General features: G+C 51.2%; 1 protein-coding gene across 2 annotated transcripts; it reads right to left on the bottom strand.

Annotated features, from left to right (window-relative positions):
• Positions 1-181: 181 nt before the first annotated feature.
• arid1ab (AT-rich interactive domain 1Ab) lies at positions 182-16,853 on the bottom strand. Of its 2 annotated transcripts, XM_077009695.1 has the most exons (17): positions 16,753-16,853; positions 13,161-13,398; positions 12,808-12,897; positions 12,492-12,659; positions 11,311-11,617; positions 10,323-10,462; positions 8,944-9,047; positions 8,240-8,449; positions 7,870-8,074; positions 5,850-5,982; positions 5,522-5,700; positions 5,265-5,406; positions 5,038-5,157; positions 4,830-4,926; positions 3,855-4,665; positions 3,627-3,757; positions 182-3,505 (listed from the first exon to the last, which is right to left on the bottom strand). In XM_077009695.1, the coding sequence occupies exons 1-17, from the start codon at positions 16,837-16,839 to the stop codon at positions 1,601-1,603; spliced, it is 5,067 nt and encodes a 1,688-aa protein (XP_076865810.1). In that variant the 5' UTR covers positions 16,840-16,853; the 3' UTR covers positions 182-1,600. The 2 variants fall into 2 exon arrangements, with proteins under 2 accessions (XP_076865810.1, XP_076865811.1); XM_077009696.1 differs by lacking the exons at positions 11,311-11,617; positions 12,492-12,659; positions 12,808-12,897; positions 13,161-13,398; positions 16,753-16,853 and adding an exon at positions 10,574-11,041.
• Between the last annotated feature and the right edge of the window lie 247 nt (positions 16,854-17,100).

Raw genomic sequence — 17,100 nt, 5'->3', positions numbered from 1 at the left:
TCCATTACTGTGAGCCTGAGCAAATTCCCAGTGGAATTCATGAATCATTTTGCCTACTAATACCTTAAGTGCTGAGTAGACATGAGGAGATTCACCTCACTTCAATTCATCCGGCATGATTTCTGTCAGGCATCCCATTTCAGGTTATGCTCATAAATAAATCCATCACAAACGTCTTACGAAGATTTAATGTACATTTATTCTTAACACGTGGAACATATAGTATAAAGATTTCATACTGAATAAATGATATTCATTAAGCCAAAAAAGGAAAAAAAGGAATTTACATCAAGTTTTTAGCTACATCGTCTGAAATACAAATATGCAGAATCCATAGCACTGGGGAGTGAGGGTGTCTTTAGGGATTGCCGTGTTTGGTTGAAGGTAGAACTCTCTTGGAGCCATAGACATGATTGATTTGATATATTTCTCTACACCTGAACTGATCAGTTTGGGGTCACAGTGAATATAAAAACAATCCTGTGCCCCGATGAATGAGAAGGAAGGGTTCAAATAAACACATGGCAATGCGCAACGAAGGGCTCTGGTGTGTGACCTTTAATTTGTCAGATTAAAAATGGTGGAGAGCGCCATAAGGTGAGAGGAAGAGGAAGAGAGCGAAGAGTGTAATGTACAACATCATTATTTACACTGCAGCCTGGACTGCACCTGGAGCTCAAGACCAGTCCTAAGAGGTGATTTAAGGGTCAAGTCATACAATCGAGGGGCAAAGAGGTCGGGGTGTTGTAGGTTCACAATACTTTGGGGGGAAAGCCTTTTTTTCCTCTCTCAACATGAACTAAAATCATTTTTAAAAACTACAGTTTTTTGCTGCCAAGCCAGCGTTATCTCAGTGTGAAACAGTAATATTACAGTATGTTTACAGTCCGTCTTTAAGGTGTACAGTACAAAAAAAGTCCTACAATCTACTGCACAGGCCTCCCATTTACAAACGTCTGTTGACAGCCGATGACCTGCTTCCTTTAGGGCTGAGTATATATATCATCCAAGTTACAGCAACGTACACCACACACGAGAGTCTGAAACTGTTGAGCTTCCAAACACGAACTAGATAACGGTGGTCTCTGCCCGCCTGCCCAGTCAGTCAAAGATGTGGGCACTTTTATTCCCCAAACTCACTGTAAACGTGACAGCAACTTTGGTTACAGTTTTATTTATTTTTTTGTTTCTTTTTTTAATCTACTTTTTTTATTTAATTAAAAAAAAAAAAAAGTCCTTCCCAAAGGGCAGCACGCTCTCGCAGGCTAGGGTTTCAAGCCGTTCATCCATGTTGGTCTCTCGGTTTTATCCACGTGTGTTTAATCCACTACGACTTTGTGAAATCCTTCCTTTAGAGAGAAGCAAAGGTAGAAAGGACAGATAGTGGAATCTGAGGTGATTTTGCATAAATTAATTTTTTTTAAAAAAGGGGGAAAAGACGCTAAACAAAAGAAATAAGGTGGGGGGGGCATACCGTTAAGTCATTTGTGTCATTATATTTTCTCCACTCACACGCAGATTTTTAGATTTTGGGGGAAAACAGGGTGGGAACAAAGAGAAAGAAAAAGGAGGAGGGGGATAATGATCCACCCCACAGCTGTCATGACTGGCCAATCAGAAACAGTACGTCACAGATCACTTGGGATACCAGCAAGTTCATGAGGGGGGATACGGAGACGTCCAGTAGCCGCGACTCGTACAACGTGAACTCCGAGTGGTTCTCCTCCACCTTAGCTAGAGCGTGCAGAGCACGAGCAGCCCGCCGCATCATGTCCACGCTAGTGGGCTCAAAGTGAGCCCCCTGCATCTGCAGCAGCGAGCCCTGGTTCTGCTGGAACTGTGTGGCTGCCAGGCTGTCCTCCAGAAAGCCCAGCAGGTTTCCCACACTGCCCTTCTGCACAGCAATGGCCCGGGCCGCAAGGCTGTCGCCCTGAGCCAGGTTGGCCAGTAGCACCACCGCCATCTCTCGGCACACGGGCACCTTGCGGTCGCCCACCAGGCGTACCAGCGAGCCGTAGAGCTTCTCCAGGCGGCTGAAAGGGGGCGTGGCTAGAATGAGGTCGACGTTGTTGTCCTGGATGCTGAGCTTGCTGAGGGTCTCGAGGACCAGTCTCTGGGGGGACAGTGCTCCATTAAGCCCCAGCGAGGGGAAAGGGTCAAGGGCTTCGGCCGAGGGGCACACGGCCCAGTGGAGGAGGCCGTCCAGCAGGGGCAGGCAGATGCTCTCGGGGTAGATGGAGAGGTCCAGCTGGCCCGAGATGTTCGCCAGGGTGACCAGGCAGTTTTCACGCAGCACCTCCAGACAGTCCCACCACCACTCGTCGCGTTCGCAGCTGACCCCTTCGTCCTCCTCTTCCTCCTTCTCATAGGTGACGGGCGCCTGTTTGCGCTCGGGGTGCCTGTGGTGCAGCAGCACAAGTCGGCCCAGGGTCAGCAGCAGGCCCGGGTGCTTGGACATCTCGTGGTCATTGCCGGGGATGAAGGACAGGCTGCGGACGATGTTGGAGACGCAAACGCAGCGGCGGGCGAGGGCGTCCTGCCAGTCGGACATGGTGCACAGCGGCGTCTCGTCCTTGCTGTGAGGTTCGTCCTCCAAGATCTTCAGGCCGCCGCTCTGATGCGTCAGGTCGATGCCCAACAGGAACTTGTTCTTCTCGTCACTCTCCCCGCTGCCCCGCACCGCTCCCTCGGTCACTGAGCCGGGCCGGGCCGACAGCACGTCGTCGACGGTGGCCGTGATGCTGGAGGAGTCGGTGGAGGAGGCGCTGGAGCAGGCAGCGGTGTTCCTGTCCTCCGACGGCTGGTCCGGGCAAGGCCGAGCCCGGGACTCAGCCTGCTGCTCCTGCAGGCTCGACTGGGCCTTCTCCGGGTCTTGGGCCACGGCCCGTCCTACGGGAGGTGCCTTTTTCCGAGGCTCCGTGTTGACAGCCACCGGTTTATGGGATTTATGCGGGTCAGGCCTGCTCTCAAAGTGGGTCTGGATGTGTTCCGTGGTGTCCCCTCCGCCAACGCTCCAGTGAATCAGGCCGCTGTCGAACGCCTGTCGCCGGCCCAGCTTGTTTGCGCGGCCGATGACGTACAGGTCTTTCTTCCGCACCACCTTGATAGGAAGCTTATCAAACTTGCTGGCTTGTTTGGGTTTCTCCTGGGGCGTGCTGACGTCTTGCAACGGAGAAGACGACCTGGGCTCGCATTCCTCGTCATCCTCAGGCTTCTCGTTGGATTTCTGGCCCTGCACAGGTTCCTCTTTCTCCTTCTTCACCTGGATCTGAGATGTCTGATCACTCATTTTGTCCACCTCCTCATCCTCCTCGTCCTCTTCGTCCTCCTCGTCCATCTGCTCTACCTCTGGGCATTCTTCATCAGACATCTCTGGGTCGACAGCGTCCGGGTCGATCAGCGTGCGCTGGCCGGGATCTCCCACCTCATATTCTTTCAAGATGCCAAAGATCTCAATGAGGCATTTACGAAAGTATTCCACTATCAGTTCAAGGAAACCAGGAAGCTGGTGAGGAGGAGAAAGAAAAAACAATCAAACTAAAGTCTTAACAAATCTCCAACTTTAGCCTGTGATGCAGTAAAGAATTCTGATATATTTAGTGCTGTAATCATCACAAAACTCTCACCTGACACAAATTGAAGGTAGAAATGCTGCTGTCATCATACAGAAGAATATTGATGGTGTCCAAAGCCCACGTACTCTCGGCTAACAAGCCCGATTTGAGGGACATCATGACTCTCCAGGCTTCTGGCGTCCCTACAAATTTATTTATATCAATCACAGATCATTTTCACAGGTCATTAAGAGCCAAAAGCATCGGCGAGACAGGACCTCGGAGCGAACGCTCACTTACCGATATCCTTCATGGTGAGGCGGCGGCGGGGTTTGAGGACGGGCTGGGTAGCCTCCACAGAGCCTTGTGGGAAGGCCACATCTCTCCTAATGAGGGGAGGCTGCACGGTGGGCGGGGCTATGTGCGAGGCCGGGACCGGAGGTCCTGCCTTCTTTATCCCCGTGTGCATGTAGGGGGACTTGCTAGGCGACGTCCTGTTCTCCACGGGCCTTGGCATGGGCGTTGGGCTGGACACCGATGGAATGTGGTTTTGGGAGGGCTGATAGTTGGACTGCAGCGTTCTGGACATGGGCGGGCCAGAGCCTCCGGGCCCGAAGGGCGGCTGCCGCTGGTTGACGTGGCCGGGCCAGGGGCCTTCGTGACTAATTCGCGGGTCTGAAGACATCATGTCTTCGGAGCGATGGTAACTCTGGGCTTGAGCGGGAAGGCCAGGGCCGCCCTGCTGGTTGGGGTAGTTGGGGTAGTTGAGCTCATTGCGGCCCTGCCACATGGCACCCTGGGGCCCATCGGGGACAGACTGCATTGGGCTGCCCATCATCTGAGGTGGCATGGAGGACTGGGAGTTCGGGCCGCCGGCGTTAGGCCCCCGGTCCCGACTGAAACCGAAGGGGAACTGACTTTGCGGGCCAGGCGGGCGTCGATCTGGACCAGAGTATGCGTTGTACTGGTTGTACATGTCCTGCTGGGACTGCGGTCCACCTGAAGACTGAGGAACTTGTTGCTGCTGCCCACTGAATGGATACATGTCCCCCTCATGACGCTTTGGTGGGGGACCATAGCCACCGTCTACAGGCCTCTTCTGGGTGAAATTCTGCATGGGGTGACATTTTGTAAAATATTTACTAAACCATACCTATGAATTATAAATCAAATGAAAGTGATATTTTAGCAATTGTTTAACAAAAATTATTTTGACTATTTCTTGTTACATAACTGTTACGTAACTAATGAAAGACTCTAATGTGTTATACAAACCGGCTGTTGCTGTGGGTACATTCCTGGCTGCTGATTTGGATACGGTCCACCAGGGGGAGCACTTTGGCCAGGATATTGATTACCATAGGAATCATGCCTGAATTTAAAAAAGACAACACACAGCTACAAAATGCTGTTTTGTATGTTTGTTTTAATAATACAGATCACATTAGCAGAAGACGAGAACCACGGTGTGAGTGATGTGGACCTTTGCTGCTGCTGGGGCCGGTTAGGCGAGTACATCCCCGTGTCGGCGCTGGAGGGCATCAGGCCCGGCTGGGGGGCTCCAGGACCCATGCTGCCCTCGGGACCCACGGCTGGCTCTTGTCTGCAGAGACGCATCAAGCGGCGTAAGAATTTACTTCACTTCTTTTTCTCTACGGTATTTTGTTGCAAATCATACGCAGTGACAAAAAGCCCAACATGAATTCGCACCTTCGGTCGTATCCTGGTGCATAGGGGTACTGCTGTCTCTGGCCCATCTGCATATTACCCATAGGCCCCGGCGGGCCTCGGTTATACTGCTCTCCCATGGCACTGTTGGGTCCTTGTGCTGGAGTCATGAACTGTTCAGGAGCTGAAGAGGACCAATAGCCAATATAATTAATGGAGAACATGACTCAAAAAACAAACACACACACACTTCTAAACATGGGACCAAAGTCGTCAGGCGCAACACACGGCACTCTCACCTTTCCTCATTCCACTGAAAGGATCTTTACTGGGTTCATAGGGCCCCATGCGACCCATGAGGTCTGGGGGCGGGCCACCCATGCCAGGCTGAAAGCTGGAGTTGGGCGTCATGGCGTTGCGCCTGGGGAAGGCGGGGTCCCCGCCATCAGTGAAGGGGTCCTGAAGATTCACACTGCTCCTGTTTCAGGGCGCAAACACACTTCACTACACGCCATTCTCTCACCTTTAACATCTTTTGTGCTTTTTGGAAACTGTATGAAAAACACGATTCCTAAAACTTCACCTTAAATGACCGATATAAGCCTATAGAGGTCCTTCTGGACATACCTTACGCCAGGCAGAGGAGTCATCTGGCTTTGGGGTGTTGACGCAGGGGTGGGCGGTTTCAGGTCACCCCCTTCAGCCATGGAGCTGCTTGTTGACTGGGGAGTCTGAGGGCCCTGCAGAGACCCAGATCCAGCTGCAGAGAGAGACGGATGGTCCTGTTAGAAATGTCCTGCTGCACCGAACCCAGAGAGATAGCGGTCAGGTCATTACCAGGCCAGATTCATCTTTGTGTGTAGTCCAACATTAAATTCAATTGCACCAACGTGTGGTGTTTGGTGAATCACCATTTAAGAAGCAGAACAGGGTGATGGTTTTTGACCCCCCCCCCCCCCCCCCATGTGCCTGGAGCTGCTCCCCCCCCCCCCCCCCCCACCCCCCCCATGTGCCTGGAGCTGCTCCGCCGTGGATTAGCGCGCATGTGTCTGTGGGGGAGCAAGGAGTCAGCGTGAGATAAGCCTGTCCATGCGTGTGTGTGTGTGTGTGTGTGTGTGTGTGTGTGTGTGTGAGGAGGAGACGGCATGGGCCACGTGTGATTTCCCATCCTGAGCTCAGCTGAAGGGCTCGCCATTGGCACGGCTGGTGATGAGTCATGCATCCATTCATTAACTTGTACACACGTGGGGGGGGGGGTCATTACCAGGTCGGATTTATTTTTGTCACACTTCACACACACGGCTCATTCACACTCTCCCTCTCCCTCTCTCACACACACACACACACCCGCACACCCACCCACCCACACACACACACTCCTCCCCCTGCTCTTTCCTCTGGGCAAGGATTTCCCTCAAATACTGATAAAAAGGGGGAGGAAGCAAAAAAGGAGGGGAAGAAAAGATGAGAAGATTACAAATAAATAAAAATGTGTAACTCAACATCCAAACCCCCCCCCCCCCCAATTTGTCCTCATTCATCATGTTGTGGCTGGGGTCGGCCCTCCAGGACAGCGCCGTGTTTGTGGGAGTCAGCATGGAGCCCCTGACCTGCTGCCAGACAGGCGTGCTCCACATCACGGGGGATTCCCCGCTCGCCCCTCCCCCGCCTCTGTGATCTCGGGCCGCTATTTCCTCACACGCTCCCTTCTTCCTTAGCCAGCGCTACGGCTGCCGGGGCTAAAGGAATGCTGGGAAGCGTGCCCATCGGGCCAGGAGAGCGCAGACACGATTCACACCAAACACGCCACCAATCCCGGAAGTCTGAAGGCCGCACGTTGGACCCTCTGTACGGGTCTGATATTAATACTACGTGCTATAGCAGGGGACCAGCCGCCTTAAGTCACAGTGTGGAACACACGACTGCTTCCCCCATGGGCTACAATAACAGTTATGGTCGTGAATGATTCTGACAGGCACTAGTGCAGCCAGCACAGCGCTGGAGGCCCAAAGAACCACCTGATATCCCAGCTGGGCCAGAGGCTAGTAACACGCCGAGCACCGCGGTGCACTGGTGCCGCTGGTGACCATAAACACCATTCTCCCAACGAGCAATGAAAGCACCATCGAGCAGTCGTGCACGGGCACCGACCACGGCGTTACGACACGGCTGAGCACGAGGGATTTACAGCCAGGGAAACTAATAGAGGAGGTGATAAACGATCTATAAATGTATTTTACATCAGAATTAATGTCGTTCAATAAAACACAGCGGTTCACGAGCACATTATGTGTGGTAACGAGGCCGCTTAAAGTAAAAAACAGAATAAAGTGTCATGTTGTGCTTGTAAGTCACTTTCTGTAAAAAATGCCTTCTTCACAACACCTGTAGCACACTCAAGTCACCCCATTACACACCAGAGTGTTTAAACGTTACAGAATACTCAAAGAAGAACATACCTCCCTAACAGTGATGCAAAAAAGCTTAAAGGGGAGGAGGGAGAATCCGACCAGGACTCCTCGCTAAACCAAAAGATTCCTGAATATAAATCTAGAGGCCAAGCGTTAAGGACAATACTGGGTCTTTCATTCTCCATGAAATACGAGGGCGGAAGTCAGGTTGGTGTCTCACGGGGTTCCCCACGCACCTGGAGATGGAGGCTGGATCTTGGGCTGGTTCTTTTTGGGGTCGTTGGAGAAGATGTCCGGCGGCGGGTCCTCGCCACGCTCGATCTTGCACTCGAAGGCGTACAGACACTGAATGTACTGTTTCTTCAGCGAGCTAGCGGCGCTGCTGGACGTGCCCACGTTGAGGTTGGTGGCCAGTTCCCGCCACTTCTTGTTCTTATTCACCTGCAGGGAGGGAGGGAAGAATGAAAATGAAGAACGAAATCTCCCATTCCCCCAACACTTTGGATCCAGAGTCGCCCGAGGCCACTGGACTGCAGCGCTGTGGTAGCGTGAGCTCCCCGGAGGCTCTGGAAGGCAAAGGCAGCCCGGGGCGCTCGGCCCGCTCACCTGCGTCAGGCCGCCGATCTCTTTGACGGACACGTAGAGGCGGAAGAGGTCGAGGGGCTTGCGGCCCACGGCGGGCAGGTTGCTCATGCCCATGGCCTTCTCCTCGGCGAAGGCCAGGTAGCGGTCCACCCAGAGCTTCCTCTCCGGTTCTGGGCCCAGCTCGTAGAGCCGCGTGATCTTCTCATTAGTGGTGGTGGAGGAGTTCGACTTCTGCGGACAGGAGGAATGAGGTAAGAGGTGAAGTGAGGGGTGGGGGAAAAACATTCTTTAAAAAAACGCCTCCAAAAAGGTGGAAAACGACTTCCATGTGGAAACCTAGAGGAAATTCATCACAGGCTAAACACTGCAAGAGACCGAGCTCGGCTTCAGAACTTCTGGACTGCGCTTTCAGAAATGTTCACTAAGCTCAAAGACCTTGAAACGCCACTAGCCTTGGTAGCCACAATCTCAGATCGTTCAGGATCTTTCAAATGGATCTGACATTTCCTTGAGCGTGCTTGTCCTTTGGAACATAAGGAGTGAACTTTAACAGATGATGACAGTCCAAACACTGGACTTTACTGTGAATACTTCAGTATGAAGCACAGCAGATAATGATGCAGCAAAAAACACAAGAAACGCGCCCTCTAAAAATAGATGTACAAACGAGACTCGCACGAGCCCAGAAACGCGTGCGCTCATCAGCTCCAGCTGCAGCTTCTCACCTTTTTCGATTCAGTTTTAGGTGTCCCGTCGACTTTGTTATTCATCTTCTGAGCCTGGTTCAGCTTCTCCATGCCAAACTCTGGGCTGGGAGCCATACCTGGAACTGAGACGCAAGAGATTATGTGCCTTGTGTATCTGCATTTCATAATTCAGCAAAGCACGTGCGTTGCACAATCAATCATGGCACACCAGAAGGTATCTACAATAACATATTCGCGACATTCGTCCGAGAGGGCCGTATTCATCATTAAATAGGCCCACGATGATGTACGACACCACTGCTTAACCTTACCAACCACAGTCATTAGTGGGTGTTTCATATTCAAAAGTGAGCAGTTTCAAAACAGTGCGTCAACAACTGACTCAGATAAAAGAACATTCATAGTTATATAAAGTAAGTAATAACAGCTAGCTAATAATTATTCTTTTAGTAAACAAAAGGTGACATTTAACTAGCACCTTCCATTTAAAAGGTTTTATTTTGGAGAGCCTTGTGGGTCAGAAACGAAGACATTTGCATCATCACTGAAACGAGCTATAAACGTCAGCTCTGCGCCCAAGACCTCCACTTCATAGGCAGCACAAAGGTCAAACAGCTCTGGACACAGCAAATATTTTCTTTCCATTTCGGAAGAAATGCGGACCATTAAGAAGGAAATAATGACCATTTAAAAATCGACAGAGCAGACCCCAACGGGAGATGGAGCCCGATGTACCATGACCCAGACCCACGTACGTACGTACAGAGCACACGCTGCAGTCTTCATCATGGACTTTGGCGACCTTCTCCACTTAAGCAGCCACCCTCAGTCATCCTGCCCCATGTCTCCGTGAGTCATTTAAATTCACTGTGATTCTACGTGAACACGTCTGCGTGTCCCGCACATGGGCGAACTGGCCTGCTCTCTGTTTTTAAGGCATTTCTTGCTGGTCTAAACAGAGACCTCCGCCTCCCTCTAGTGCTCAAATGCTTCACAAAAAAGTGTAAACAGCAGCCACCATCTTCCCAATTACTGTTTGTAATGGGCATCATGGTTATGTGAGATATTGTTGTGGTTATTCTGTCCAGAAACGTTAAAGAACAACAAGAAGAACTGAAGTGATTCTACAATGGCCATTAAAACTAAAATGATTTTAATTTACTTCAATATAATTTGAGCTTGTGGTAAAAACTGAAAAAGCAATGACTATGAATCCAAGCACTACACGCACACTTCACCATTCAATAGTGAAAATCAATGGAAGATGGTCATGTCCATGTAAATGCCAGTAAACCCAGGTAAAGTTCAAACCCTCGTTGAAACTAAAGGTTTCTTTTTCAGGGTGATGACACTTTTCATAGACTCTTAACAGCAACGCGCCAGTGGTCTGGGCTCACCTGCAGAGTTGTTGGCCATGTTGGCACCCATGGGGTAGGGTCCCGCCTGGTTCATCATGCCCTGCATGCTGTTCATGGGCGGGGCGTACGGAGAGCCCGATCCCATCATTCCCTGGGCCATGTTTGGGTAACCAGGTGGCCTGAGGAGAGCAGAGGTTCACAGTGTTGTTCAGGGGAACTACTGACCGTCCTTACCTCACAATACAAACTTGGAACACTGTACTGAACACTGTACTGAACACTGTACTGACCTCATTCTCTGCCCTGAGCCACTGAGTGAGCTTGTCAATAGCGTAATGCTGCCTTTTCTGTTCCCTCTTCCTTTGCCTGTGCTGTCTATCCGGGACGATTCGTGCGGGACGCCGGTGCAGAACTGGGCCCTAACTGCGTCCTGACCGTGTCTGTACTGCCTTGGCCCTGCTAGTCTGTGCCCTGAACTCCTGCCCTCATCTTCCCTCTCCACTCCGCAGCCGAGCCCACGTGAGCTTCACCCTGAACACGTGTGCTCAGTACAACCACGGGCCGCCCTTAAAATGTAAAACAGCAACAGCAAAATGCAACAGTACGGTTCGGGACTCTTCCGTGGAATTTCTTTGCACGGCAATCCAAATTACAAATCCATTTTGCAAATACTGCTGTTGCTCATAACAGGATCGCAATAAACAAAACATACAAAGATGAGCAAACATGCTGCGAGCTTCCCAATTTTTATTTATTTATTTATATATTTTTAGAAGATTTATGGGTTTTTGAAAGGCTGAAAAGCTTGAGGATTGCCCAAGGGGACTGTGCGTAAGCCAGGGAGAAGCTGTAGAGGATTGATTTAAAAAAAAAAAAAAAAAAAAAAAAAAAAAAGAGGAAAAAGAAAATTCTCACAACTAAAGCCGAGGTTGTGCAACGACAACAGACGACGGGAAGCAATCTGTTCACTTGGAAGTTGGTGTTGTGCCCGAGCGTTGGTGCGGAGTGTGGTGTGCCAGTGCGCTACCTGTGTATGGAGTTGGGCGGGGCGTGGTGCATGCCCGCCGCGGCTGGATCTTGAGGCTTTCGGTTCATGCCAGGAGGGGGGCACATGCCCGAGGCCACCTGGGGGGGCATGCCGCCCATGTTGGGAGCCATGCCAGGGCCGAAGGGCCTGGCGCCCATCTGCCCCGGCCCCATGCGCCCGGGGGGCATCCCGCCATACGGACCCCCTCCTCCCTGCGCTGTCATGGGGTTCATGGTGGCTCCCATGCCTGGTCCACCAGCGTAGTTAGAGCTGGGCATGGTGCCATAGCCCGCTTGCCGTGGATAACCTGGACACAAGAGAAGTGTGTCATCTCTGAACCGAGAGGTGGAATCCAAAAGAGAAGTGGAAATACACAAAGGCAAACAATAAGTTACCTATTTCACAGGGACAGTTCGGTAACGGGGGAAAAATAAGGGTGAGGAAACAAAAATAGTGCCAGATCACCGGGTGTGTGACGGATCTACAGCGGCTCAGCACTCACTCAATCCTTCCTATCTCAACATCTCCATCCATCACGCTCTCTCCTAACCACCTGGCCGGAGCGCCGGAGCGCCGTGCATGAGCTGCCCTCTCTTTAAACTTGAGTCATCCACGAGTATTTTCCTGCTGCTTCCAACATCACACACCGCTTCTCCGCAGCAAATCCAGACGCAGCGAGCCTGCTGGGCCCCAAGCAGAGCTAGCCTCCGCGCTCGCCAGCTAAACTCGGCTTCCTCGCGAGGCGCCTGGCCAAGCTAACGAGCCAACTGGGCTGCAGATGGGTTTGAAGACAAGTTTCGTCTCTTAGCTGCTGTTAAAGCCGCAGTAAGACGAGGTCTCTGAAGGGACAGAAGAGAAACTCTTGGCACCAAGCAGAGAGACTCTGAGACTCTGGTTGCGGAGGCCGAGCTGCGGCGGCTGGGTTCTGGTAGCTATGACGGGTTTAGAGCGAAACCAAGTGGGTTTAGAGCGAAGAGCGGTGAACTATGTCAGCACGCGCTCCACACAGATGTCCTTTCGCACCACTTGCCTTTAAATTCTCCATAATCACCAGGGATGTTTTGCGTTATCCAGCATCTATACATGGCTACAAGCTTCTCCTACCTTTATATTCATCGCATGCACACACACACACACACACACACACACACACTCACACACACACACACACACACACTCACCTTGGGGGCCATACTGCCCTGCCTGAGGCCCATAGTTGCCCATAGAGTTGTTCTGAGGATATGGGCCCATCCCAGCATGCATTTGGCCTCCAGACGACTGACGTGGAGATAAGGCCGAGGCAGGCTGAGGAGAACCATATGGAGGCATCTGAGGGTTCCTCATGTAGACTGAAGAGATACCACACACACACACACACAGATAACACATACCAAGTTAGGAACACTGAGGCATAATAAACTGAAAGAAAACGTACAGGTAGAGTCTAGACTAGAAGTACTAGAGCGTGCAGCTGCTCAGAGGGGGTTGGGGTGTTACCTCGGTCCTGGCCCATGGCTGACTGGCCCATGGAAGAATGCAGGATTCCATCTGACTGAACACTGGAAGGTCTGGGGGGCATCTGGGTTCCTGAGGTGGAGATGTACAACATTTCTCTCAGCATTTGGCTGATGAGCAATAAAATCACTGGCTTTGTCAATAAACACACACACACACACACACACACACACACACACACACACACACACACACACACACACACACACACACACACACACACACACACACAATTCACCTGAACCTTTACTGAAAACTTGTAAATGTGCGCACCAATGAGTGCTCAGTACAGTCAACACTTGAATTTATGACAATCAAAGTGGCCATTTGCCCACCTGGTACAGCAGCAGGTGAGAGGGGTCCGGTACGAGAGGGCGTGGCACTGGCGGGCGAGCCCACCGGTGAGGGGGAGGGGCCACGGATTCCCGGCATGTGGGGCGAGGTGTGTGGGGAGAAGGGCGACTGGGCGGGGTTGCTCTGCTCGCCCTGACTGCTGGACACGCCCGAGGTGCTGACCCCCGGACTCAACGCCCCCTCGGTGCCCGTGGGCAGGTCGTCGATGGAGCCCAGATCCTGAAAAGGGAGCCAGAGTGAGCGAAGGATCGGACGCTCGTTTGACGCAAGCGCCACGTCATAGCCGAGGCCCAACGGCGACGCGCTTTAATCAGCTAAAACCACTCGAGAGCGAGACGAGGGTGAAAAACGACCGCTGCGTTGGCCGGACGTCCAGCGGACACCTTTTCTCCAATTATGGCCGCGTTCATTCATCAAAACACGAAGCAGCCAGTGCTGGAAAATAAGCTTGTGCTAAATGAGCAGCATGTGTACTTGTGAGGTGATGCAGAAATCAATCTGTTTGTGTGTAACCCCTGCCCGCCGAGTCAGAGGGGATGTGTGTGCACGCGCGCGCTTGTATTTACACGCTCAACTGTCCTCACATGGCACCCATGTGTTACGCATAAATCTGTGAGCTCATCTGCCAGTCAGATCAGAGGGGAAGAGGGAGAGAAAAAAAGTGGAAGAGGAAAAAACCTAAACAAAAAAATCCCACACACACACACACACACACACACACACACACACGTGTACACACACACACACACAGGACAGTGGCCAAGTACTCCCATAGAAATCTCACACTCGCAGGCTGGCGGTGGCCATGAAGTCGGTGGTTTTGCACTTGAAACGGCGCCTGCTACTATTTTTGGGCCATGACCTGACGGAGGAACCCCAGAGGGACAGACAGGAGGAGGACGCTGAATCAGACTCGCTCTCCGCTCACCCCCACCCACGCACACACTCCTTCACCCCACCCCCCCACACACACACACACACACCCTTCCTCGGACACATGCTCCACTGTGGCACTGCTGCCGTCTCAGACAGGAGGGGAAAGCCCAAGTGTGAATAAGATTGCAGGGGGGAAAAAACCCCACAAAACCTGAGTCCATAACCACGTGTGCCAGTACGTGTGCATGTGGGTGTCTGTCAAGGGTGTTATTAAATGGCTCATGGGAATGCAGCCTCGTTGGCAGAGCAAGAGATTAATTAATTCAGCCGCAGAGACTGAGAGGAGGGGGGGGGGGGGGGGGGGGGAGGGGGGAGGAGGGGGTGTCTGTACACAAGGAGTGTTCCGCTGCCTCAAGCAGCTAGGGTCACAATCTCTCTCTATTATATATTTATGTATAAAAAATGTAGTGCCTGTCCAAAAATCTTTGGCCCCATCACCAGGGCCAAAGTTCTACTCCCAGCTATTACTCCCAGCTATTACTCCCAGCTATTACTCCCAGCTATTACTCCCAGCTATTACTCCCAGCCTTTGTGGTAAAGAACATGCATCAGCAAAACTGGTCATGCCCTCATTGGCTTGGAAGGACCACAGACCAACTCTGTCCACGTTGATTGGCTAGCAGCAGAGCAACAGCAGCCAATCGTGTGCATCCACCCGGTCACGCATGCATGATTTGGCATTCAACACTCTCCCGCGAGCACGACGTGCCGTCCCGTGACACAGAGCAGCAGCGTGGACGTAGCACGGAGGCAGCATACGGGCCCTGGGCCTCCCAGACTGGAGGTGGGCAGAGAACTGTGTTAAAGTCCATAGAAACATTAAAAAGCAGGCAGACTGCAAGTGACTCGGCTATGAAAGGGGGAAAAATACTGTAGAGAGGAGAGTGGAGCCTGCACTGTGACCCTGGGGACGTCTCCCTCAGTACAGACGAGGTGTGTGGAAGAGTAGGTGGGAGTGTATTCTGCATTAGCCTGTATTAACATAACGAATTTATGAACAAAGAAAGAGCAGTATACAGTGTACATCCATATTTATACACATATTTGTGTAAAAGTAAAAAAAAAAAAAAAAAAAACCTGACAAGGAATAGCATACAAATATTACATTAAAAAATAAATAAAATATTTGCCTTTAACAGTTTAGCACAAGCCTTTAAGCACAAGAGTTCCTGAAGAATCACCTGATCTCTCTCCCTTTCACACACACACACACACACACACACACAAAATCACAAGACCAGTCATCTGGCACAGGACTGAGCCTAGCCCAGCTAACCCCTACAGGCCTCCTCACACAGTCTGGCTGAATGCCCTAAATCCCCTGGAGGTCAGGAAGTGCCAAGGTCGATCAGCAGGGCCCTGATGACCCAGAGGTCAACAAAAGCGCTGCTCACAAGACATGGGGCATAGGAGAAAGAGTCCAGGCTCAGCAGGACCTCCGATGAGACAAACGGCAGGTTAACACGAACACACATTTACACCACACACACCCCGTCCTACTCCGTCCTCACGCTTAACGCCCTGGGATTCTCCTCACACGTGCGCCGCACGCACCCGTGTTTCTGTTGAGCTGTCCCAGCCATTGATTCCCGGGGCTGAACTCTGCACGGCGGGAGGGGGAGCATTCTGCTGACGCACGCACCCAGGTCGGAGCGTTTGGAGCGGACGGCGCTGCCTGGGGAGAACACGCTCTGCCCGGGAATAACCCCACTAATATCACATTAACAGATTAAATATTTCTATTGAAACCAGCACTTCTCATTATTGGATAAAAAGCCTGGGCTGGCCAGTGATTAAAAGGAAATAATAATATTAATAATAATAATAAATGCTAAAATTAGGCGAGTACACTGTCCTGAAGGTAGCGCCGAGGTTCACAGCGTGCGCAGAGTAGCGTTAGCTGCCTACAGTCGGACAGAGAGCAGATAGTTGACATGTGGCAGGTAACTGCTGACATGCGCGCTCCAAGCCCTGCATTTAACCGCTTCAGAGAAGGCCCATGAAATAGAGAACAAATATCTGGGAATAGGAAACCACACAAAAACTACACAAGACAGCTAGTTCAGCTGAAGCTGTTTAAAGCTGTGGCAGCCATCTTATGGCACACATTAGCTTTCGAGCTAGCTCCACCACACACACAGCCTAACAAGGCAAACATACACCCAGTTTCAGAAAACATTTTAGCAGAGCAGCTTTGAAAGACATATATATTTTTTTTAATGTAGACTTGAGGGCAACATTACCTTATAAAACTGGCTGCTAAACTTAAAATGGGCATAGTCAGCCATGTTGAGTTGTGAAGCCTACACTGACTGTGGCGGCCATGTTGTTTCAGACTCCACAGTTTCAGACCCATACAGAAAAGTGAACACATTTGCACATAGATGGAAGGACGATTTAATTCTTCTGAAAACTGTATGTACAGTGAGAAGCACACAGCACTAAATAACACTGTTTATATATCTTTTAATGCCGCCATTGCAAAATAATGAAATAACAGAAAACTATCCAAAATGAACAAACAGATCCTGTGGTGAAACGTGGTGTGTGTGTGTGTGTGTGTGTGTGTGTGTGTGTGTGTGTGTGTGTGTGTGTGTATATATAAGGGGATTCAGGGTTCAACATGCAGTCACATACTTTGCATGACCCAAGTTCACTCTCTCTGGCTTTGCTTGCTGATCCAGTCCGTTGGCCTGTTTCCTGTTCTCGCATATCCATACACATTTCCCCTCACACACACACACACACACACACACACACACACACACACACACACACACACACACACACGCCCATTCATCCTTAGCTGAAAGGGAGAGGCTAAGGAAACATGAGGGAAAAAAAAACAACACCACACACACTGCTGCGTCTCTAGCGTTGTCATGGCAACTGAGCAGAGTCTCCACGTGCGTTGACACATTAGTAAGGAGGAGGTGACTCCTCCCCCTCCCCCCCTCCCCCCCCCCCCCCCCACTTGCTTTCCGA

Source organism: Brachyhypopomus gauderio, chromosome 6 (assembly GCF_052324685.1).
Source record: "Brachyhypopomus gauderio isolate BG-103 chromosome 6, BGAUD_0.2, whole genome shotgun sequence".
In the NCBI taxonomy this organism is placed as follows: Eukaryota; Metazoa; Chordata; class Actinopteri; order Gymnotiformes; family Hypopomidae; genus Brachyhypopomus; species Brachyhypopomus gauderio.
The sequence above is the reverse complement of the archived record's forward strand: the minus strand, read 5'-3'. Positions and strand labels throughout refer to the sequence as shown.